Genomic DNA, 25,073 nt, shown 5'->3' with positions numbered 1-25,073 from the left:
TTTTAATTAATAATAAAGTTATCTCCCGATTTGAAGAGTATTTCCCCTTCTAGGGTGTAGAGTGAGCTTTATAGAGGCTACAAGTTAAGTTCCGCCAAAAATTTTAGAGTTAAAAACCTAATATAAAATCATCAAAGAAATAAAAAAATAAAAAAATTTGATTAAAAAATTTAAATCATTACCGATTTTAGTTTAAAAAAGACTTATAGAATGAATTAGACTCTAAAATGAATTAGTGTCATGTGTGTGCAAGGGTTGAAATTTCCATTTTTAAGGGTTCCGAAATTTTAACACCCATTCGACCAAATATCGAAAAATTTCGCCGAAATATTCGAAATTTTGCCGAAATTTAGCGAAATTTCGCTAAATACCCAATTGAAGCTAGTGAGGGATTGAGGAAGGAAGCGGAGACCAGAGGGAGAGGGGGAGAAAGAGGCGAGCTGGCCTCGTCGTCGGCCGTCGCCGAAGGCAGTAGATCGAAGAGAGAGAAGAGATCGAGGAGGGAAGGAGGAAAAGAAGGAGAAAGGAGGAAGAGAAGGAGGGAGGAGAAAGAAGGTTTCGGTGTGGGTCTGGTGGCTGGGCAGTGGGAAAGAAGAAAGATAATGGGTTTGGTGGCTGGGCAGTGGGAAAGAAGAAAGAGAATGGGTTTGGTGAAGTCACGGGAAGAAATAAGAAAAGAAGGAAAGGAAGGAAGGAAAGAAAAGAAAAAGAAAAGAAAAAAAATAAAATAAAAGAAAAGAAAAAGGAAAAAAAAAAAGTTTAGAATTGATTGAGAACTTGAGGTTTGGGGTCTTTGTGTAATTAGAAAGAAAAAAAAAATTCGAGATTTCGTTTAGTTGTTTTTAAATTTTAAATCCTAATACATTTTTATATAAAAATAATTAAAAATATCTTAAAGAGCCTAAACTTTAATATCTTATATCATATCCTAAAGAATATAGAATACACATTATAAAATATATAAAATTTAGTGTATATATTATAAAGTATATATGATTTAGTATATAGAGTATATAGGATTTAGTGTATAAATTATAGAGTATAAAGAATATAATAATTTTATTTATTCATTCTACTAATTTTATTTAATAGTATTTGCCTCCAGCGCGTATTATATTCATCACATATCATATGAAATCTACCATATAATTTGGTTTTTTCAATGTTTTTTATCAATGTAGTAAATAATATGTTAAATAAACATATAGTAAAGTTTTATTCAAAATTTCCATATTTTGATAATAATTTCCGTCGAATTTTTGTTCTGAATTTAAAAATTTTCGAAATTTTCATCGAAATTTTCTCGAAACCCAAAATTTTTTTCATTGGTGTGTGTAGCCATTTAAACCTTCTAGAGTGAGAAAAAGGAAAAGAAAAATCTATTCGTTCAAACCGTTGGTTCTCAACTTCCAAGCTCCAACAGCCACAACCATCAATGGCTTGGGCTCTGCTCTCTCTCCCTCTCAACCTGCTCCCACCCTCTTCTCCTCTCTCCACAATACCCACTTCTCTCAAACCCAAATCTAACCTCCGCTGGCTCATAACTGGTACTGGTAGTAGTAGAAGATCAAGAGTCACAGCCAATGCTTCAGACCAAGACCAAACCAAGGACAAAGACAGAGACTCAGACTCACCAGCTTTCAACCCATTTGGCTTTGTCACTGATAACCCATCAAGCCGTAGTGCCATTCAGCTCCCAGATAACCCTGCAGAGGATGGCAATGTCGGCCAAATGCTTTATGTAAGCTCAAAATTTTGCTCACTCTTTTTGAGTTTTGAAGTACTAAATTCTTTATTATGTGCTATTAAAGATTGTGTTGAAGAATTTTGGCTTGGTTAATTTCTGTAACTCTCTTCAATGCACTGATCATTTCCTTATGCGTTTTGTGCCTTTTTGGTGGGTTTTGAACTTTTGATGAAGTCTGTCTTATACAGTCCCTGAGAGTGTATTGGCAATTTGGCATACTCAATCTCATCATACTGTCAATTTATCAAGTGGGTTTCATTAAAAAGAGTGTAAGCCATGGTGCAAGTATTTGCATTATGGTCTATTACACATGGATATCCATTTCATCGTTTATGCATATACAAACAGTTCGTTAAATTTATTATGCTGAAATCGAAAACTTAAAGTTATAATTAACTTTCAGTCAATCACATGTGATTACTAAAGTTACTAGAATTCCTCTGAACTATAACAAGGAACCACACAAAGTTGTAAATGTTGACAGCAATTGAGTCAATGTTCACTTTGGAATTACTCATAGCTCGAATGGAAGTTAAAAGCTGAAATTTTGGTTAACCATTAATGCACAAGATAGAAGTCATAGCCCGAATTGTTATCAAGGATAACTGTTCACCAGTAAATAGCATTCAATTTCACCATGACTCTGGAATTCTTGAATTTGTATTCATTTAGTAATTTGCTTTAGATTTATTTTTTATGTTACATATGATTATTTAAAAAGCTGATATAGAGCCAGATATTGGTACACAATTTCATGTATTTTTTATTCTAGAGGATAGAAGACAAGGGGAAGGACTATGGCAAATATTTCAGATCGGGGGAGCTTAGATGGTTTGTGAGAGAAACTGGTAAACCTTTTTTCTGCTGTGACATTAATTAGTTCCTCTTTCTGTTCTTGATAGCTTTATAAGATCGGCTTTACTTTGCAGGATCGGCTGAGAGCCCAGATGGAACAGTTGTCTTCCTTCATGGGGCTCCTACACAGTCCTATAGCTACAGAAATGTTATGTCTCAGGTCCAGCTGAATTCTGTTTTAGATATTATAAATTACCTCTAATAACTTTGGTGATTTTGGCTTATTGTAAATGCTTAGGACAAAAAGCTTAAGAAGCTATACAGTAGTTAATCCATGCTATAATCTTTTGACCGCCTACATCTACATGGTCTGAGATCACTCTTGCAATACATTTTCTTCAATCTCATGTTCATGTAAAATGAATCTTTATTGTGGCTTAGTCTGCCTTAGCCGTCAGCTTGTTATTGTTAAATTTGTTAATCATTGCCTTAATCTTGACTCTTGAGTAGATGTCAGATCTTGGGTTTCACTGCTTTGCACCTGATTGGATAGGATTTGGTTTCAGTGACATGCCACAGCCCGGATATGGATTTGACTACACAGGTGTATTCTTTTAATAAAAAATTTATCATCTCATCATTTTTGTTTTCGGGGGGGGGGGGCTCAATAAATAATGCTCATTATATTCTTGTCTGAAATTTATGTTTCCTCTACAGAAAAGGAGTTCCATGAGGAATTTGACAAATTACTAGATGTGCTGGGGATCAAATCTCCTTTCTATCTAGTCGTTCAGGTTTGAACACTTGTAGAAGACAAGCTATTGGAGTGGTATTTGTGATGAAAGATATTCTGGTTCAAAAGAGTTCAGTAAATTCTAGTTAAGCTATAGTTAAATCTATGTTATAAGTACTTTTGTACTTCAACTATGTATCTTACATGCTTTCATCCTTTTCTTGAAGGGATTTCTCGTCGGTTCATATGGATTGACATGGGCCTTAAAAAATCAAAGCAGAATATCAAAGCTTGCAATTCTAAATAGTCCACTCACAGTTTCATCTCCTGTTCCTGGACTGTTTAAGCAACTAAGGTTTGATCTTCTTACTTGAGATCTGAGAAAATAATATAAGATTAAAGGCAGGTTTTCCTCTTGACAAAATTTGTTGCAGTTTTTACATTATCATCAAGTTTAAGTTAATCACCTGATATTTATAAAGATCTTTGCTGAGAAAGACATGTATGCTTCACTGAACATTAGGGCCACCAAATAGAAAACATACGAATCAAAGTTTAATTATTTATTGTTTATAATATTTCTTTAACTGGCATTGTTGTGTTATGTTGATAATATAAAAACTTCACATTGGGTATTTTAAGCCTTACATCACAATATAGAAAATCTTGGGCTTCTCCACCCATTTCCAATTGGTTACAAATTGGTGCTCTAACTCTAACATGGTATCAAAGTGGGGCATGTGTCAGGCCAATTTGACCACACATCTTCTCGTCACCCAATATATTTGACCCAGGTGTGTGGCTTAGTCCAACCACATGTCAGGGGGGTGTTGAGAATATAAAAATCTCACATCAGGTATTTCAAGCCTTACATCACAATAGATAAAATCTTGGGCCTTCCCACCCATTGCCAATTGGTTTTGGATTGTATGTTTTTACTTTTAAGACGTTCTAGTGTGAAACAAGGAGAAGGTAGCCCATATCTATTTTAAGTTGCTTTAAGATTGAAGCTGATTTTGTAGGCTAATGGACCCTTTATGCCCAGTGATGTCTTATTTACTATGAAGCATTGAATATTATGGTGAAGGCTCAAATTGAGGCTTGACTCATGTGCTCGTTTTGAGCTTATCATACATATAACAGTTAATTTCTAATTTTCCTTGTATTATCTGCTTCTATATTCCATTACTGTTTTCTTTTTATTCTTTTCAGAATACCTCTTTTTGGTGAATTTACATGCCAGAATGCTGTTATGGCTGAGCGCTTTATTGAAGCAGGTAGCGCGTACGTATCTAGTTCTTTTATCCAGTCTGTGGAATCACATCAGATATATCTTTCTTGTAGGCCATCGAAAGCATATTGACAGCTCTCTTTGGTGCTATTTTTGTCTTTCTTTCCCAATAACACATGCTACTGTTAGTATGTACATAGACTTAAAGCAGCACTCAGCTACAATTAAGCTGACGATGCTTGTACTTTTTGTTAGGCCTGGAGGATGCTACTACTTGGTTTAAGGCATTGTGTTAAATGTATAAAGATGTCAAAACATAGTATTCAACATATGCATATTTTCCATGGTAATGTAATAGGCATGTGACAAATATGTATGCAGAAAATTTAGTTGTTAGCACATCAATTTTGCAATTCTTTTTTAGATTGAAAAAAAAAAAAAAAAAGAATTAGCATCCTTGGCAACTGTCAATTTTTTTTTGATAACCTTTTACCTTCATATCTAATGAGATTTAGCATATATCTTACAAAAACATCTCTTACTTTCAACAGTTACGTCTTGAAGCTGGAAAAGGCTGATGTGTATCGGTTACCATATCTGGCAAGCAGTGCACCTGGATTTGGTATGTAATCCATTTCTTCTATTGACAATATTTTGACTCAAGAAACTTTCAGGGCCGATGTGTTCAGTTTTGATGTTTCAGCTATACTGGAAACTGCAAGGAAAGCTAATTTCCAAAGTATCTTAAGCCAAATATCATCTGGCTTTGCATCTGGAAGGTATAGCTTTACTGGGTTACCTTTTAAATATGTTGGCTGTGGTTTGCATGTTCTTGTCATATGTATATCTTTGAACTGAAAAGGTTGACACATTTTAAAATGACAACTTGAGCCCGTAAAAGATTCTATTTGGAATTTTGCATGGTGGCTGCCAGGTTTTGTTGTCAATCGTTTCCCAAGGGAAAGGGTTGGTATTAGTAACTAACTCAAGTGGGCATGGAAAAAAAATAAGGGAAAAAAACAGTTTTACCCCGAAAACATATTTGGTCTCTATGGTTTCAAAACTCCACATTTGGTCTCTGTGGTTTTAGAACTCCACATTTGGTCTTTGTTTTGTATGTTGTTTGCAATTTTAAAACAATTTTAACAAAACTCAAAATTTCAATTTGGGGATAACTTATCCATTTCTTTTCAAGAAAAATTTTGTTGGGGAATTCAAAGACCATATTATGGGTTTTCTAAAACTCTTTTCAATTTTCATTTTCGTATTTATTTGCTAAAAACATTGAGGCTCAAAAAAATTTAGGGTTTAAATGTAAGTTTGGGATTTCTTTAAATTTTTGTTTGAAAATCAAATTAAGGTTACATACATGATTTTCGGTCATTTTTGGGTAAAATTGGCGAGTTTAAACAAGTTATTAGTTTTGATTTGAGAAAAAATTTCTTTTTTGGTGCAACATGTCCTAAGATTGCAAATAATATAAAATACAGGGACCAAATGTAGAGTTTTGAAACCATAGGGACCAAATATGTTTTCGAGGTAAAACACAAGGACCAAAATCGTTTTCTTTCCGAACAGAAAAATAGTGAGCAAGGCATAATCCAAACATCAAAAGTTGCACTTCTTGAGCATCTAATAGTCAAAGTATTCTGCAGTTCTGTTACATTAGATAAATTAATACACCATCCATAGTGATTGGTCTCATAAACTTTGATGATGGTAATTTCATGGTCAAAGAGAAAATGTTGTATAATTTTCTAACTTCATCTTTTACCCATCTTCATGTTTCCAATTATGTATTTTACATCCTGCTGATGCTTGTTAAATAATGGTTTCTGGACTTCAGATGGGATACACCGATTCTACTTGCATGGGGGATTGCAGACAAGTATCTGCCTCAATCTGTGGCAGAAGAGTTTCAGAAAGGAAACCCTACTGCTGTCAAGATTAAGTTGATAGAAGGTGCCGGGCATATGCCACAGGAGGACTGGTAAATGACTTTTGGTACAGAATTCATGTGCATCAAAACTTTTTGCCTCTTCTTTTTTTCTTAATCAATTATTCAAAAACAAACAACAGGCCTGAGAGAGTTGTTACTGCTCTGAGAGTATTCTTTTAAGTTCAATGCACGAGTCCACGGCTAATCTGGAAACCGGCATCATCTTCTTAAGCTAATTGTTTAAAGGTAAGAAAGCTTTCTCCCTAGAAATGTCACTGACTTGCTTATACTCCCCTGTAATTCTTCTTTCAACTTAAGTGGAGTTACTTGTGCAAATGTCAGATAAGTAAGTTCTATGCAGATGAATTAGTCTGTACTCTCTAATTAAGAAATACGTATTTCATGACCATTGACCATAATATTGTTCAGCAGCTCCTTGCCTCCGTTGGATACTACCTAGAGTGGGCTTCAGTAGACAGTATCTATACTTAAATCAGTCCTTTATGTACATCAGACAACTTGAACTCAGAGAGTCAGATGTACATTCAATAAGTCTAGAGGCCAGGGTGCTGATGTTAAAATCTTTAATATAACTAAGTTAAGTAGTGAACTTATGCTCTTGTTTTAGACGACACTCGATCAATTCTGATGGAAAAATAATACATCTGAAAGATTATTAAAATAATAACATGGGCATCAATTTAATTATAATTTTGGTATTTACTATTCATAACATGATCTTGAGCAAGGGTCTCCTAGTTCTCGGGTAAACATGAAAACATAGTAGGGAAAGTAGCACGTTTTTTTCGTTATAAATTTATAGTCAAGTGGTCATATATTCTAAAAACAATTAATCTTTTGCAGAATGCTTTAAGAGTTGCCATCTTAGTTTTGGAAGGAGATCGATGTGCACCAGAAGTGTACTCCATTGTCCCCCTGCAGCAAATAATTAGTACATGAACATGCTATAGCTGCATGGTTGAAATATAATCCTATTAATTTGCTCATTAGTTTTCCTATTTCCTTAAGTCGTATGATTTCTTAGTTGGAATTCTTGATTTATTTTCTCTTTTTTTTTTTTTTTTTTTTTTCAATTTGCATAAATATTTCTATTTTTTTCAATTTCCAAAGCAGAGGGTGAGGAGTCAATGATTAGCACCAGTACCAACAGAATGTACCTTAAATTTATCCATTCCTCTTTGGTTTCCTTTCAGTCAAACAGCTGCATGACTTGAGAGGATTGATGAAATGGCAAAAAGACCCTAGAAGTTGCCAATTGATGCGTAAATATTTCTACTTTTGATTTGTGTATATCATATTGCAAACATTTTGACTCAGGTTTTCCATATATTTCTTTTGTATTGATATTAAACACTGAGAATTTCATAATTTTCCCTTCTTGAGGTTCTGTAATTTTAGTTAGTCTTGGAACTTGAAAGTCCAGTAAGAGTCTTTGCTTCTACTACAAGGCATTTAAAACTCATCAGAAGAAAACCACTCTTTTAGGTGCAAACAAGGAGAGGAATGCATATTTCCAACAACAGTTGAGCATATAATACATAATGGAAGTCATTAGTTTAACCACATAATTAAAATTGGTCCCAGTTTCAAGACAAAACGGCTACTACTAACTAGAGTTACAAAAACTGAATGCACACGTACGCTCATCATTCGGTTCTTCCAAAACATGACCGGGCATGGCATCAAAGCTGTTTTATATACCTCAGCAGCTACCTATGCTTTCTTCTTCAGCTTCTTACTGTTTTGACTGGTCTGTACCTTTTTCTTGGATGTATGCTCTGCCTTGGATTGCTTATTATAAGTCACCTTTCTTGTTTTCTTCTTTTGGTCTTCATCCTCATGATCATTGTCATCAGCATCGTCATCAATATCATCATCATCATTGTCATTGTCTTCATCATCACTTTCTTTAGATTTTCTTTTCGCTGAAGACCTCGTACCTTGAGCTCTAGGCTTCCTGCCTTTCTTCAACTTTGCACTTCGATTAACTTCCTCTTCATCACTTGCTGGTTCCTCGACATCATCACCACCTCCTTTTCTTTTGTTAGTTTTTTTACTCCCTGCTTTGGTAACTTGCTTTCCACTTAACTCCTGAAACTCTGGTACGAATGCAGTAGTCTAGAAGAACAAAAGAAAAATTAAGAAACTAAAGCAAAAAAACAAAAATAAAACAGGAACAAAAACAAAAACTTGGAATAGCCCAAAAACAGTGTAAGAGGGCCTCTTTAATGGCATACCCTGCCACCGACGGTGATAAAATCAATTTTCTTCCCTGCATTAAAAGAAAATATCAATTTAAGTGATGCAACCAAAGATACCTGATAAAAAGGAAGTGCAAATTGTGCTTAATTCAAAGCTGGCATAGATATGTCTTTGTGCATGCGTATTAGCAGTAAGGGTTAGGAACCAAACCATCAACAAAAGCCTTTCCAGGCTTCCTTTCACGGGAATGAAAAATCCAATTACTAGGAAATTGACTACTATCTGCTCCAACTTCAAGTGATTTTTCAATGACCTGTAAAATCACATTGACCACATACATCACCAATTTCTTACCATTAACTTTTCCAGGCTTTTTGCCCCACCGAAAATGAAACAACCAGTCAAGGGGAAAGTGGGTAGATTCAGCATCAACTTGAACCGCATATTCAATAACCTACAGGTATCATCCTCTATATTTGCAATGAAGATTGAAGAGTGCATATTTACCTCCCAAAAAAAAAAAAAAATATTGCGTACTAGCGGAGACTCAATATAGAAGCTAAATCTCTCACCTCTTTGATGCTCTTGTGTAAAGTTCCACAACTTTCTTTGGACAGGCTGGCAGCACTTTGCTCTGGATGAATTCTTGCCTGCAAGAAATCAAATAAACGGTAAAACTCCACCATCAGACATAATCTACATCTACAAAATAAAAACCAATAATAACCTAAAGCTTCTAGCTTTAAGAATCAGCACCAGATATAAATTAGGAGTTCCTTTCTGTATCAAATAAAATGGATTTATTAATAATATTTCCAATGCCCCAGGAAACAGAATTGAGTTGCACAAAGCCTTAAACCCTGGCTAATGGAGGTCAGCCAAATTATGCCACCCTTACGCTTCCCATGTGCCCCTCTCCAGGTTTCAAACACCTCAAGCAAAGATTTAGGCAAAACCCACAACATCCAACAAGGAAAGAGTCAAGCTACCAAGCAACAGAGAAGCAAGTGATGAGTATAACATCACTAATTATTAACTTGTGCCTTGTGACCAAGTAATATGCGGTTATCTTACCTAATGCTATGAGCCTACCAAAAGAGGACGAACCTAGAGGCTTTATTCTTACAAGGATAGCCAATACCTCTCGAACACCACAACAGCATATAAAGAGATTTAACCCTGATGTTAATGCCAGAAAGTCCAAAGAAAGTTTTTCCCCACATCACACCACTAGTTTGTAGCCTATAAGGCCTCGTTTGGTGCATAGGATTGGATATGATAAATGGCTAAATTCATGTGTATTCAAGGAAGAAGTTTCTAACTTGAAGGAATAAGATGTATTAAAATGGACTAATCATAAGGGAAGACTTATCCCTTCCAATTCCTCCAAAAATGGTGAGATTAAATAATCCATCTTCTTCCCATCTTCTTCCTTCAAGTTAGAAGACACCCTACATGCTCTTCCTTGAATACACATGAATTTAGCTATTTATCCTATCCAATCCTATTCTATGCACCAAACGAGGCCTAAAGAGCTTGAAACAGTTAATCCCTAATCTTACAGCCCTCATAAATCTAGGTCACCAATGCATCTCCTCTGCAGACCAACCCATATAACTGCTATGCTCTTATCTACAAGTACAGAAAATAAATCAGTCAAGTTATTTTTATTTATTTTTTAGTAGTGCAACTCATCTATCTCAATCTCATCCCTTTCTGGGCCCATTAATAGTTCAATCTTTCTTTTTATTTTTGATGAGTAGTTCATTCTCATTTCAACTACACACACTGTGAATATAAGAATAATCATTCATAAGGTTCAAGTATAAACACCAGACTGACTTGGTATAGTACTTCATCAGCAACCCAATTGCCAATTCCTGAAATGTAACTCTGCAAACATGTAAAAAGCAAAAATAAGTAAATAGATAATTGAAGTTGTTATCTATACTGTAAAGACATAATAGAGAATCCGAAATGATATTTACACATTAAGCTATACCCTTCTAGTTCTAGATTACTCTATGGTTCATGTTTTAAGGTAAGAAGATCATTAACACTTAACATGCTCAAGAGAAATGCACTAAGCTGTACTAACCTGATCAAGCAATAGAGTCTTAATTGCAATTTTCTTCTTGCTCAAGGATTCATAAAGTTCATCTACTGTCATAGGCTCCAAGAGAGCATCGGGCCCAAGCTCAGATATGGGGGGCACGGAAGTTGGCTGTACCAGCAAATTGAAAGTTTATTAGACTGCGAGCTCAAAGCAGAGAAACATGCAAACTTTACAGATTCAAGGAGGATTTTATATACATCTTTGAGCAGGCAGACTCTAGCAAATCGCCTCTTGTCAGTGAAAGAAAACTCCAGACCATCATCCAGCTGCCCAGGTAGTATTCAATAGTTATCAAGCAATAAGCATACTTTTTGGCTAGAAAAGTTGTTTGTCAGCATGAAAGACACATAAATATACATTCATTCAGAAATCAGAATGTACTTGAGTTTATGACTCTAAATCCTCACCACTTTTTTGCTTCTTCCACATTCTCAGGTAAGACAATTAAGCGTTGAGAAAGTTCTAAAAGAAGGAACCCTTCAAAGAGTAACCGTTATCTTAACCAAAGTATTCCGAAACAACTCAAAAACCAAAAATTTTGAGTGATGTGTATAATTACAATTGAGGAGATTTAGTAGTCTCGTCGTTTGAATACATTTGATATAAAACCACAAACAACTAGAAGAACATACATGAATCCTCAAAGCTTCAGTGATATAAAAATCTCATTTAATTAAATCATTACTATATAAGCACATATACAAAAACAAAACCACCACCATTGGTGTCAAGAATAGCAATCAATCCTTACATACTTCAACGAAAACCTTGGAATATTTGGATGGCCACTCATCAGTGTCCTTTACAGCAGACCTGCAAGCGATTCTCTACATCATTTTAAAAAAATATATACATACATAACAATAAAATCATATCTTTACATAAACCCTTCATTTGGGTCAACTAAAAACACCAAAGGGTTCCCCAAAATTCAGTCTTTCTAATTCATTTCGTTTCATGGGTGCGGAGCTTACCTCTTATACTTCGTGACTGCGACCCCTTTAATGTATATAGCACCCGCCATCCCTGAAACACAGACAACCCCAAAATCAATGACAAAGCATTTATATGAATTTCTATAGCACATTGTCATAATAATAATGATGATGATAAATGATAAATGACAGTAATGGTGATGACAGTGAGTTTATCAAAACGGCACCGAATTGGAAGGAAGGGAAGGGAGGCGAGTCGAGGCGGAGCCACAAGTTTTTGCCCTTGCGGTGAGCGGAGACGATGGTCTTCCCCAAGATCGAGGCCTTGAAGTCCGCGCTCGAGACGCCGTCGATGACTTTGGGGTCGTCGGCGATGACTGCTCTCTTTATCTTCTTCCCCAAGCAATGCTCCTGCAGGGCCCTCCGGGCCGCCTCCACCTCCGGTAGCTCTGGCATTTCGTCGCCTCCGGTTCGCGCGCTTTTTGGTTGAGTGAGGTTTTGGGGTTTCTGCGGAGTAGTGAACTAGTGATAGTGGAGAGGGTGAGATCCTCTGCGGCTGGTGCAGCGAGTCTGTGGAAGATCAACCGTTTGTGTGTACGGATTTTGGTCGTATGTACAGTCAACGGTTGAGATTTTGTTCGGTTAATGGGATTAGTGGAGTTGACAGCATACTAGTCGGGCTAGAATAAATTGGGCATCTGGCAGGCCTGTAGCCCAAAAGCCAAGCCCATTAGATTGTCTCCAATAGGAGCACTATTTATAGAACAATACTTGCCTCAGTCTATAGTTGAGGAGCTCTTCCAAGTTCCAACTCTCTTCTCTCTCACCGAGTCATCGATGCATGTCCTTTCTAGTATTTTTATTCAATTTGTGAATTAAATTTTTATTTATTTAGAATGAAAAGACAAAAATGACATGCTCTTGTGAGAGGGGGTTGAAGGAGCTCTTCCAACTAGGGAACAAGAGAAGTAATGTTCCTATATATTGATATTATTGTGTATGGACAATTGGACACCCATGCTTTATTTATTTTTTACTAGCCTCTTGATACACGTGTGGTAATTGGCTTTTTTATTGTAAAAAAATGTTGTATTATCAACTTGTGTGTCATCAATTTATTCAACAGGGTTTAACATTTTATTTTGTAGAATCCAATGTATGAATCATGTAAGTTGGAAAAGAGTTGTTGTTAAAGGTAATTGGTTCAAATAGTGTTCCTATTCATAACATGTTTCTGGGTTCAAAGCACTCCCACCTATAATTCTATAAATAACGACACAATTAATTCCGAAAACAGAAATGGGCCTTTTATTCTGATGGTCCCAATGGGAGTTAAAGGATCGATCGGGCTAGTGATCGGCTCATTAATTTTGGAGGCCTATACAACAATGAACAATCGTCCACAAGGACCACAACCAAGATTTGACTAGATATCAATGATTCTATGAGTTTACTAGGTGGGGGACCAATGAAGTACTCTATTTTGAACTTTTTGTTCTTTTTTGGCAGGGATTTATAACTTCGTGTTTTGATTCACAGGCCAAGACTTCAGTCACCACATGGTCCACATCCACGTTTTAATAATTTTGCTATTGACAATTTTATCCCTATCGCACTTGTTGCTGCATATATAAATATAAAAATGGTACACAAATTTTAATGTGATTCTCAATTTGATTTATTAATTATAAAAAGTATCAATTTGGTCTACGAATTTTTTTAATTGTACCAAAGCAGTACAAACATTAACTTTCATCCAAAAAATTAACAGAACTAGTCATGTGCACATTATGTGACTACATTTTCAGGAGTATTTCAGTCAATTTATCACATTTTGGCTTAAATTTTTTTATAGAAATTAACATTTGTACTGGTTTAGTACAACTTGAAAAATTCGTAGACCAAATTAACACTTTTTATAGTTAATAGACCAAATTGAGAATCACAGTAAAATTTATAGACAATTTTTGTATTTAACCCTAATGCAAATAAAAGAAAAAAGAAAAGGAAAAACTTAACCCTAAATTAAGGTTGGAAACGACTGACCCGATAATCAACCTAATCTTATTGAAGGCTAACACCATGGGTGGCTTCCACTAGGTCAGCCATGACTAGCCTCAGGCAAAGTTAGAGACGACTGGTGTCCCTTCATATTGGCTAGTGAAGCCACATGGATGCCAACATTTGAGTGTAACTAGATGTCATGATCAAAATTTCTTGATAAGTTTAGAAGCTCATTTGATTCTTTGATTAGGTAACGAGAAAAATCTCCATAACCTACTTTCTAATTAGGTAAAAAGCTTAAGATAAAACTTACATATTCACAATCATTCGTAAAGTATATAAATCAAGCATATTCAAGTGTTTTTTAAGTTTGAGTTCACAAGAATCAAATTTAGAATATTGAGTTTATATGTACTTGTGTTTTGATTATGAGAGAACTATATGAAAACCTTTTGGAAGATTCAACAACACAAGCGGGTGCATAAAATAGAATAAAGCTAGTTTGAAAAGTTCAAAAGATTTAGCATGTACCATGATAAGGTACGCCAAACACCAAGTAAAACACAATTATTTTGGCATTTTTTTAATTATGGAATGTGTATTATTTCAGATTCAAATTTTTTTTTCCGACTAATTAAACTGTATTTGCATTTGACTTCTTAATATGAAGACAACAAAAAAATTAAAATGGACCGCAAAAAATTAAAAAATAGAAGTAAAAATACGAAGGAAACTCCCAGTTTAATTTTACTTTGAAATCATTTTCGTTGACCATGCAAGAAAAAAGTAGTTGACTTAGAATCCAATGCTTTGGCTTATTTGAGTAATCGGAGATTCCATTGTTTCATTCACCCTTGATCGATCGGTCCAAGTTTAACAATAATCCAACCCACCTTTCTCCAAAGGGGATATAAACATATTTTTGTATCCTCTGCCGAATCTGTGTTCCTATTAAATGAAATTTAATAACAAAACAATTAAGTTTCGTATAAGAGCGACAAAAAATAAAACTAACTATAGTTTTACTTAAAAATATGCTATAACTTTTAACTTTTCTCAACTTTTTCACATTAAGCAAATCTTATATGCGTCTTACAAATATCATAAATCTTACCTCATATAAGATATCAAATTAAAAAATAAATTTAGATTCATGTGTTTGATTTAAATTGTACTTAAATTATACCTAGATGCTGATCTTGATCCTTCAAGGAGATGGAACGGCGAAAGTTAATTGATGACATACATGTAATATATAAACTCTCTTGTAAACATGAAAATGGTGGATGATTTAATCTAATTTTTTGTCCTATCGATTTTCAACAAAGGAGTGGGAAAAGAAAAAAAAAAACAAACTTTTTTTTTGGGTGAAATAAACTCTTTTTTAGGAAAAATATGAAGAAGAGTTTGAAAGAAAGAGAGAGGTGACAACTGACAAGTCAGGTGACCCAACCTCACCTATTCACCGCACGACTTAAATGGGACTTCACATTAGAAATTAACAATATGATACATAATAGACCCAAAATATTCTAAACTGAGAAGCAAAGCCAACTACTTACAAATCTACTAATATCTTCATATATAACTCAACCACACATTTATAATCCAACCAGTGGCGGGATTAGAAATTTGTTATTGGAGGGCCGAACAAAAAAGTATGATTATGAAGAATTGTTTAATGCAAAAAATGTAATTTACAAATTATTATAAGGATTCAAGTATATAGCAGTTGTTGGAATAGCTGAGTTGAATAAATTGTAGAATTGCTCTATTTGCAACCAAGTTCAATTCCTCTCTTCCAAATAAAAGAAAAAAATTCAAAATATATATAAAGCATAGAATAAATGAATGATATAAAGCCTATTTAAACCTCTTTCATAAAACTAAAATCATCAAGTGGGGGAGTCGTGTATCTAGTTTATTAAACATCATTTACTTTTTGCTATTTTCAAAACAAGTGGGTGTGGGTGTGGCCATCTATGGTCCCCATATAAACTATGGTCCAAAATGAGTAAAAATCTTATCATCTGTCTTTACTAACATTAAACTAGTATTCAAAAGATCATATATAAGATTAAAGATATTAAATATTAAATTTCAAACATTATTTCGCAAACATGATAATGTCATATTTCATTTGAAATAGGAGGGTGGGGAAGGGGGCAGGCTAGGGCCATCTATGGTCCCCATATAAACTTGGTCCCAAACGAGTAAAATCTTATCATTTGTCTTTACTAACATTAAACTAGTATTCCAAAGAAGGGCTAATTATAAATAAGTCAATAAAATTTTTCACAATTACATTTTAATCAATACACTTTTCATAATTTTATTTTAGTCATTATTGACCAAAATAAAAAAATATGAATTATAATAAATTAATAAACATACATTACTATTTATATTTAGATTTCTATTTAACTGCTACGCAACAATATGATTTAGAGTTTAGCTCCGGAACCTTAATTATAAACCCTAAACTTCATTTATATACCATGCACTCCATTTTTATACCCTAAATTAAATTAAGAGTAATGTCATAATTTTATGCCCATAAGTAATGAAAAATAGGGATGGGCAAATTGATATTTTCTAATATAACCAAAATACATGACATCATTAAGTGAATTGAGCTTAGTGACTAAAATAGGCTGGACCATTGATTAAAATGTAATTTCTCAAAAATATACTATTGACTAATATGGGATATGAAATTTTGTATTGACCTATTTGTAATATTGGAACTTTTTATTAATTTTTTTTTTTTTTGTAATTTGCTATCAAAAGAATCATATACAAGGTTAAAGATATTAAATATTAAAAGAGGAAATTACAAATTTGGTCTACTTATTTTATACTTAGTTCAATTTTGGTCAACGATCTTTTTCAAGTTATGATTTTAAATTCTTTTGATTGTGTTTTCTTCAATTATAATTGAAGTATAAGTTATATTTCATCATTTCTTAGTCATAAGAATCAATTTGGAGTATTATAATCAAAGATAAGTGAAGTTTGAAAAATCTAAAACTTTTCTAAGAAAGCTTGATATTTCAGATATCCTACTTGGGGGTAAATTATCTTGAGTTTTAGAACTTTGATTTGAATGATCTTTATATGGTTGTAAATAGGAGATACATAAGTTTAAAACAAGTATATGTTGAATTTGACTGAGATTTGATAGGGTAAAATGCAGGACAAATTTGAGAAAACAAATTTGGACATTTATTGAACAAGTGGAACAATTAGTGGATCAAAATAAAATTTAAAAAAGATCGTGAACCAAAATTGAACTAGATATAAAATAAGTTGACCAAATTTATAATTTTCTCAATATTAAAATTTCAAACATTATTTTGTAAACATGATAATGTCATATTTCATTTGAAATAGATCTTCCATTAATTTTTTTGATACTTATCTTATGTTTATATCCAAAATTACATTATTTTAAATTTATAGATTAACGTTTTGATTGACGTAAATTTTAGATATAAGCACGAGATAAATTATAAAACCAAATCCGTCATTTCATTGATGCACGATTAGAAGTCACTAAGTCAGCATCGATCTGGGCATTAAACCGGGCAGTCCAGACAAACAGGAGCCGTACGTTTTCTTCTCTCCCAAATACAATGATGATGCCAACATTAACTATTTGTGCAGCAGTTTGGGGAATACCGAACACCCCATTTAGCACCGACACCATATATTTACCCATTTTCCTCAAATTCAATTATTCTCTGCTAACTGCCTAACTCTGAAACTCACAACAAAAACGTGCTCTCCAGGTGCACATTTATTTTCATTGCTTTAGAAAACAACAAGGTGAGTAATGATAGAAGCCTACCTGTCTTGTTTTTCATATCCCTGTCTGTTTGTATTGAATGATAGATCAAATATATTGTAATTTTTTTAAATAAATAAGGAATAAAACTAATTGTACCAGAATTATTGGGAGAGGGGAGAGGGAACTAAATAAAACTAAGTAGCTTTATTGATTGCATCAAATCAGCTTGGAAAAATACTCTGATATGTGTTTAAATTGTCAATTTGAATCGAAAGCATGTCAACAGAAAATTTCTTAATGCACATGCCTGTTACCTGAATAAATGCTTTGACCAATTTTGAGAAAGCTCTATCATGATAGGATCATAAGCAAGATTAACTGACATATCTTTCCTTAAGCTCTCGTAGTTGGTAGGTAACATGTCAACATGTTTTTTTTTTTTTTTTGACGAAATAAGCATTGCATTAAAAGAACCCAAAAGGCACCGAAAATACAAAATAGGAGCCCACAAGCCCACAACATAAAAAACAATTAATAAATGGCCTAAAAAAGGCCATCTAAACAGAAGACCAAACCCTAGGCAAAGGAGGTGGGTCAGGAGAGCCACTCCGCCAGTGGTTGGAAGCCGAGAACCACCGTGAGGTGGAAGTGAGTAGAACCCACAGAATCCCCAATATCTCATCGCGTCAGCACTGAGCAAGAACCACATCCACCAAAGGAGCCAGAAAGACTCCAAAAAATAAAGAATAACTGTAACCGAGGAAGATGGAGCTGCGAACACCTAAGCCGAAGTGCAGTATGGAACAAAATTGGAATAAAGATGGTGAAGTTATGGCATTACAAAACTTATATACTAGGGATTGTAATTTCTTTGAAAAATCAGGTCCCCACCGAACCACTCTTAAAGAATCAAATCTATAAGAGAAATTTAAACGAGGTGGGGACAATTAACATTTGTCTCTACGACTTTGGGACGGGGATATTGGGTCATCACCCTATACACTAGGGATGGTAATTTCTTGGGAAAAATTGGGTATCCGCGGAGCTCCTCAATGCATCTGTAAAAATACAACAAGTGCATGCATCTGCGAAATCAGTGCATATGTAAAAATACAATAAGTATATCTACGAAATCAGTGCATCTGTAAAAATACAACAAATGCATTTGTAAAAAAATCCAAATATTGTCCTTTACGCTAATTTTTTAAGTTAGGGTCATTTACACTAAGTTTATTAGTGATTTGATACTAAGAGATAATTTACTATAACAAAAAGTATAATTATGAAGAATTATTTTTATACAAAATTCAAGATACAAATCAAGCATCAAATATTAAATTTATATACTAGAAAGTGTCATCAAGAATTCAAGTACGTACATATATATGAAATATAGAATATAGTGGGCCTATTTAAAGTGTAGACTACCCTCTTTCATATAACTAAAATCATCAAGTGAAACTGTGAGAGTGCATAGGGACCATCTTTTATCAAACATCATTTACGTTTGGCTTAATTATCAATTTACCACAAAAAATTGTAACTCATTCTCACTTTGCCACCTGAAAGATTTTTTGTCCCAGATTACTACCTGTAACTTACATCCGTGTCTCATTTTACCTTGTTCCGTCAACAATTTCATGAAAATGATGACGTGGCACGTTGGATGTGCGCCACGTGTCACATTTTTCTTTTATTTTCTGAATTTTTTTATTTTTCTATTTTTATAAACTTTAAAAACTAATTAAAAATAGCTCCGAACTCAGAAAAATACACGAAAAATTCTTACTGACTCGTCTTGACTCGCACTAATTTACTATAAGGTTAAATTACCAATTTGCCCTCTAAAAATTTCCAAAAAAATTAGAAAGTCCAAATTTATTTCTAAAACATTAAAATAAATTTCCCTCTATTAAATAAATTCTAGAATTTTCGTAAACTCTTGGACAAATTCTCAAAAATATTTTGGAAATTACCAAAAGCCTGTTTTAGAGAATTATTTCGAGACTTTACAGAAATTCTAGAATTTTTCTATAATTTATTTTATAGGGAAATTTATTTTCCTCTAAGACCGAGAGGTCTTTTGGGTAGCAAGTGTTCACGAGAAAGGTATTGTTAGTTTTTAGAAGACTAACGGTGCAGACCTCATATTTTTTGGAGTTCGGGAGATTATCCTTTGAATTTCCAAAGAGTCTAGAGTATTTTAATTTTCTAGAAATAAATTTGGACTTTCCAAATTTTATGTAAACTTTTAGAGGGAAAATTGGCATTTTGACGCCATAGTAAATTAGTACTAGTCAAGACAAGTCAGTAGGAATTTTTCATGTATTTTTCTAAGTTCAAAGCTATTTTTAATTAATTTTCAAAGTTTATAAAAATAGGAAAATAAAAAAAATAAAAAATACAAGAAAATATGTGACACGTGGCGCACATCCTGTGCGCCACCTCAGCATTAACAGCCAGGTCATCATTTTTAACCGAATTGTTGACGGAACAAGGTAAAATGGGATACGGATGTAAGTTACAGGTGCTAATCTGGGACAAAAAAACTTTCAGGTGGCAAATGAGAATGAGTTACAGTTTTGGGTGGTAAATCGATAATTAAGCCTTTACGTTTTTCTAACCAATTAATATAGTAAGGAATTTTTTCAAAACAATTACATCCTGGTCCCCATATAGCTCCGCTATTGGCAATGACCACAAATTTTTCATGTCCAATTAATTAGTTTTCACATCAAATCTTGGTCTATCCACGTACTAATAATTAACTTCTGATAGTTAACAGATATTGTAATTGACTTTAAGAATGGTAGGTCATGTTGTTTGTTTCTCCATAGTCCATATACACCACATGTGTAAACAATTGTCTTAGGCCTTCCACAATGTAGCTTGAATTTGATCCTCAAACCTATTTTTTGGGTATAAAATGGGTATAGTTCAGCCACAATGGGCCGGAATGTGATCCCTATAATTTTTTGAGACCCAAAAACTATCCCCAGTTTTGGGTATAGACTATATCCAAAACCAAATTAAATGGCTAGCCCACCAACAAATAAAAGCTGATAGAAAAGCTCATGATGTCAAAGCTGCATGCGGGCTCCACAGTTAGAATAAAGGAATGGATGGTGACATGATGGGTAATTGAAAAGCAACGACTCATGCATGAAGTTTTGGCTTTGTTTTGATTTGCAATTCACGGCCCAAATCTGCGTGCCGTTGAAAATCAATGGCCCAGATTAGTTAAATGTATTTTTGAAAAAAATTAATAATAATAAATATAGAAAAATTCGAAAAAATTCAGATATTTTTTTAAAATTCTCTTTAATTTTATAACGGCTAGTACACGAAAAATTATATATAAACCTCATTATTCTTAGTTTTTTCTTCACATCTTTTTCTCTTTTACACCACATTTTCATTAAATTTAGTGAATTCAATATGCTTAGAAGTCTTGATTAATAAATTTAACGTGGAATAGGCGATTAGAAGGGTAGAAGCAGAGTATGACGGTGTAGAACTAAGTATACAAGGTGGGCCTCCATCATCTTTACCTGAGGAGAATGTCCGTCGCAATTTGATTAGGAACAAGCGTGTGAATGCACACTTGAAGGAAAATTTGATTGAGCACATATGGATCCAAGCGGGAGGTGCACCACATACTTGAGGGGCCAATGTTGTTTAGTTTATATGTTTGTGGTTTAGTTTATGTGTTTGTATTGTGAAATGAAATAAATTGTATTGTGTTTAACGTTTTTAATATTTTAATATTAATATTGATGTCATTTTGAATAGCTAATTAAATTATTAACAATGATATAATATTGTTAATCATAAAATATTTTAAATATTTAATTAACGGACACTTAATTAATTTTAAGATTAAGTAAATGAGTTAAATATTAATATTCTCATATTTGGGCCTTAACACCATGGTGTTGGTGATCCCCAAAATCTATATTTTTACACTTTTTGTTACCTAAAATTGATTTGGGTATTAGGTATTTGGGGATCACCATTGGGTATCACACAATTCTGACAGAAAGAAAACTTAAAAACGTTTATAACATAGTATACATTAATAAATAATGGTGCATTAGTGGTACTTAATCTCTAACAAAGTAACAAGGAATTATTTACCAAAAGAAAATCTTACATTATTAAATAAATTACATCCAGCTTCTAAAAAAATGAACTTTCATGAGCTAGGAACGCGATAATCAACTAGTGCTGGTGGCTGTGGTGTGAGGACAGTACTTAGGTACACTTTAATTTCCATTTAAAAAATGTCATGTGTAATCCTTCACTACCAAAACCATCCTGCAAGGCTACAATTGGCTGCAAGTTTTTAGCCATTTTCTTGAAGAAGGAAAAAAGAATTACAAAGGAAAACCGAAAACCACATCTAATAACGTCCAAATATATATAGCTTGACTGATATAGTTATCAGAAATTCCCTATAATGTTAGTTAAGGATTCTATGTGGAGGCTACTCTATATTATATTTCAACAATATAAGTCGTTTATTTTTAAGATTTTCGTTCAAGGATTTTCTCTACAAAAAATTTAGGCGAATCAGAAACTATTTAACCATTTGATAAATAGTCATCATTTTAATTAAGTATATGTCGAAAACACATTCATCTATTATTGACTAAAATTATATATTTTAATGGTTTCTTATTTGTCTATTTTTTGTAGAGATTATCTTTGAATAGAGACTGAGAAATAAACAACTTAGTTCGTTGAAATACAATATAAAGTTAGCTCACGAAAGATCATTAAATAAGCTTTATTTTGACATATTAGTGTACATGGTAAGTACTAAGTAATTAGTAGAACTCACGACCTATTGGAAAAAGAACTTTGATACCATGCATGTTAAAAAATTATTGAACCACAAGAACTTAAATTGTTAAAGAATAGGTCAACATTTATATCAAACTAGCATTAATAATTTACAAGAATAAATATTGTCTAAGCTAATAATTAAACGTTACCTTCCTGTTAAAATTCTCCAAAAAGGATAAAAAATAAATTAATACTTACTCCTTCTTTCTGCCTATGTGAGGACAGTTTCTTCTAAGAATTATAAATTATATAATATGTTGAACAAAAAACACTTTTTAAACATGTCACTTGCAACATGTTAGCTCAGAAACTAAACACTTCATTAATCGAAAGGTCAATCTATATTTTTTTCCTAATATTCTTTTGAAATATTTAAAAGGTTTGAAAGGTTTGTTTTGTTTTGTTTGTTTTTTTTGAACATAAAAAGTAAGCATTTTTCATGCTATATAGACATCTAAAAAGTAAGCGCTTTTCATATTAAAATGTAATTTGTTCTAAGTAATATGATACAAAAGTAAACTAACTAAAAAACAAGAACAAAAAGCCAAAAAAAAAAAAAGTAAACTAACTTTATAGCAATACGTACTCCCTTTCCCCAAACGTCCTAACTAATAAAACTTTTTTTTTTTTTGTAGTAAAACCTCTATAGGAAGACGTGAACCTTATATTAGATTTTTTTACTGGTCCTAAACTACCTTGAACTATCAAATATGTATGAGAAAATATAAATTGCCTTAACAGAAAAATATAAGTTTCTTTATGTTCTAAATAAATCAAAAAGTTTATTTATTATGTGTATAATTAATTTTCTTTGGAATAATTGCTATTTTTTCACTTACAGGATTTTAAGTCTGATTAATTCTTTTGTTAATATTTGAATACTTCTAATTCAATAACGAGGAATGCTAGCTACAATTTTTTTTTTACATTTTCTCTTATTATTCTTAGTGTAGTTTTATAATTAGAACCGTTTATTTTTTAGATTACCATTTACATATTATTTTGGCAAAAAAAATAATTAAAATGAAAATCGTTTGGTCATGTAACTGTTATTAAATAAACAAACAGTAATCTGACTATTACCAAAATCATCAATTTATTTTATATTAATTGGATAATCAAATGACTTTCAATTTTATAAATTTTTTTGCAGAAACTATCTTTAGAGGGTGATATATATAAAGATGAAAAGTTTCAATTATGAGACTTCATTGCAAAATGAAAATAACAAGAGAGAAGAAACAAAAAGATAGAAAGGAGAAGGAGAAGATAGAAAATAACAAAATAATAGTAGTATTTCGATATTTAGTTAGTATATACAGTATATTTTGAAGCGAAATTTAAACTTAGTATTATTCAACACATTATTGTATATTAGATTTACCCGGCCAAAAATAGTGTTTTAGATTTGATTATTACTTTTATCGAAAATTAATGATTTCGAATCGAGAAACACCTTTATCCTCGAATACATTTTGTGCGTGTGAGATTGCTTTTCACATCTTATAACTTCCACAGAAAATTGAAAGTTTAATTTGTTTTTATTACTATTTTAACCCTTTGAATATTATTAGTTTCATTTTAATTACCTACTTACTGTTTGCATGAGAGGATAACATTTTAGCTATTTAGAATGTTACACCAACTGTGAAGTTTATTTCTCTTTGTATATTTCCATTTCTCCTTATAATATGTAGACTGGATGCATTAACATTTAAAATAAAGACTTTAATTTTGGAAAAAGACAAGATAATATAGTAAAAAAAGAAAAAGACAAAATATAAAACAAAGGGCAATTCTAGTTGCACCAATATATAACCAGTTGCTCACCCCTTAAATTGTATAAAATATGTTTTATTTTTATTCACCTTCTTATTTAAATAGGAAATTTGAACAATTTGGCCTTCACTTCTGCTTTACCTCCCACACCAACCAGTACGGCACTGCCATGCTGCCATGACCATCCTTATGTTAGATATATATTCGCATCTTGCTATGGTCCATGACCGACCATTTTCTAACTTGAAAATTACAAAAGGATGTATAGTAAAAAAAAAAATGAATGTAAACTGAGAAAATAAAGAAAAATTGGAGTGAGAGGATGTGTTTTAAGGCTTTGAGTAGTTCTCTAGGTACTAATAGATGTTCCCTATAATAAAACATACAAAACCTTTCTGATTTTATGCACAATAAATTATGAAATGACTTTTTTACACATTACTTGTCTGAATTTAAGACTTATTTTCATTACACCTTTTAAATTAAAAATTGAGTTAATTTATCACTTTAATTTATAATTTTTTACAATGTCATATCTCTCGATGATGATTTTACGTCACATTTTCTATTAAAAAAAACCAGATGCAGTTTTAACATGACTTTTTTTAAAGGGATTTTTTGGTCCTTTTAGACCCAAACGAAATACCAAATGGTTTCTTAACCCATTTTAGGTCCTTTCTAAGTGGCCAAGAAATCTAAGGACCAAAAAATACCATTCGGTATTTCATTTAGGCATAAAAACACCAAAAAAACCTCAACATTTTCCCACATTTTTCTTGAGTGGGTTTTACATAGTTTTAAGGGTAAATTAAAATATTCAAAGTTGATCCTACCAAAACTCAAGAATTTGAGATAAAAATTCTACAGTGTAGTTGTGAGTAAATACAAGCACTAATAACCATGAAAACTGTGACAAAAAGCTGGATTCAGTGA

At 32.8% G+C, this 25,073-nt stretch overlaps 2 protein-coding genes across 6 annotated transcripts; one reads left to right on the top strand and one right to left on the bottom strand.

The window, feature by feature from the left end:
• The first annotated feature begins 1,364 nt into the window (after window positions 1-1,364).
• LOC147287008 (alpha/beta-Hydrolases superfamily protein) lies at window positions 1,365-7,782 on the top strand. Of its 2 annotated transcripts, none has more exons than XM_086239744.1 (12): window positions 1,365-1,741; window positions 2,520-2,595; window positions 2,677-2,762; window positions 3,053-3,146; window positions 3,260-3,336; window positions 3,503-3,630; window positions 4,488-4,559; window positions 5,058-5,128; window positions 5,210-5,285; window positions 6,353-6,496; window positions 6,586-6,691; window positions 7,660-7,782. In XM_086239744.1, the coding sequence occupies exons 1-11, from the start codon at window positions 1,436-1,438 to the stop codon at window positions 6,623-6,625; spliced, it is 1,170 nt and encodes a 389-aa protein (XP_086095870.1). In that variant the 5' UTR covers window positions 1,365-1,435; the 3' UTR covers window positions 6,626-6,691; window positions 7,660-7,782. The 2 variants fall into 2 exon arrangements, with proteins under 2 accessions (XP_086095870.1, XP_086095869.1); XM_086239743.1 differs by having other exon boundaries at window positions 7,310-7,782.
• Window positions 7,388-12,722, bottom strand: MMH-1 (MUTM homolog-1). Of its 4 annotated transcripts, none has more exons than XM_086239740.1 (10): window positions 11,947-12,722; window positions 11,759-11,810; window positions 11,552-11,597; window positions 10,982-11,050; window positions 10,767-10,892; window positions 10,511-10,561; window positions 9,241-9,318; window positions 8,879-9,122; window positions 8,704-8,738; window positions 7,388-8,584 (listed from the first exon to the last, which is right to left on the bottom strand). In XM_086239740.1, the coding sequence occupies exons 1-10, from the start codon at window positions 12,173-12,175 to the stop codon at window positions 8,180-8,182; spliced, it is 1,335 nt and encodes a 444-aa protein (XP_086095866.1). In that variant the 5' UTR covers window positions 12,176-12,722; the 3' UTR covers window positions 7,388-8,179. The 4 variants fall into 4 exon arrangements, with proteins under 4 accessions (XP_086095866.1, XP_086095864.1, XP_086095868.1 ...); XM_086239738.1 differs by having other exon boundaries at window positions 11,540-11,597; window positions 11,947-12,720; XM_086239742.1 differs by having other exon boundaries at window positions 9,023-9,122; window positions 11,540-11,597; window positions 11,947-12,720.
• Window positions 12,723-25,073: the final 12,351 nt, after the last annotated feature.

The sequence above is a fragment of the Dryas octopetala genome, chromosome 4 (genome assembly GCF_963921425.1).
Source record: "Dryas octopetala chromosome 4, drDryOcto1.1, whole genome shotgun sequence".
Lineage (NCBI taxonomy): Eukaryota > Viridiplantae > Streptophyta > Magnoliopsida > Rosales > Rosaceae > Dryas > Dryas octopetala.
Note: the sequence above shows the minus strand (reverse complement) of the source record. Positions and strands in the feature narration are given on the sequence as shown.

Bases quoted from the DNA above. Each gene is read 5' to 3' on its own strand.
- LOC147287008 (XM_086239744.1), top strand. From the start codon at position 1,436: ATGGCTTGGGCTCTGCTCTCTCTCCCTCTCAACCTGCTCCCACCCTCT. The intron at 2,596-2,676 runs GTAAACCTTTTT...TTTACTTTGCAG, and splicing joins ATGGTTTGTGAGAGAAACTG to GATCGGCTGAGAGCCCAGAT. The intron at 6,497-6,585 runs GTAAATGACTTT...AACAAACAACAG, and splicing joins CATATGCCACAGGAGGACTG to GCCTGAGAGAGTTGTTACTG.
- MMH-1 (XM_086239738.1), bottom strand. From the start codon at position 12,175: ATGCCAGAGCTACCGGAGGTGGAGGCGGCCCGGAGGGCCCTGCAGGAG. The intron at 9,123-9,240 runs GTGAGAGATTTA...TGATACCTGTAG, and splicing joins TACACAAGAGCATCAAAGAG to GTTATTGAATATGCGGTTCA. The intron at 8,739-8,878 runs GTTTGGTTCCTA...CTTTTAATGCAG, and splicing joins TGGAAAGGCTTTTGTTGATG to GGAAGAAAATTGATTTTATC.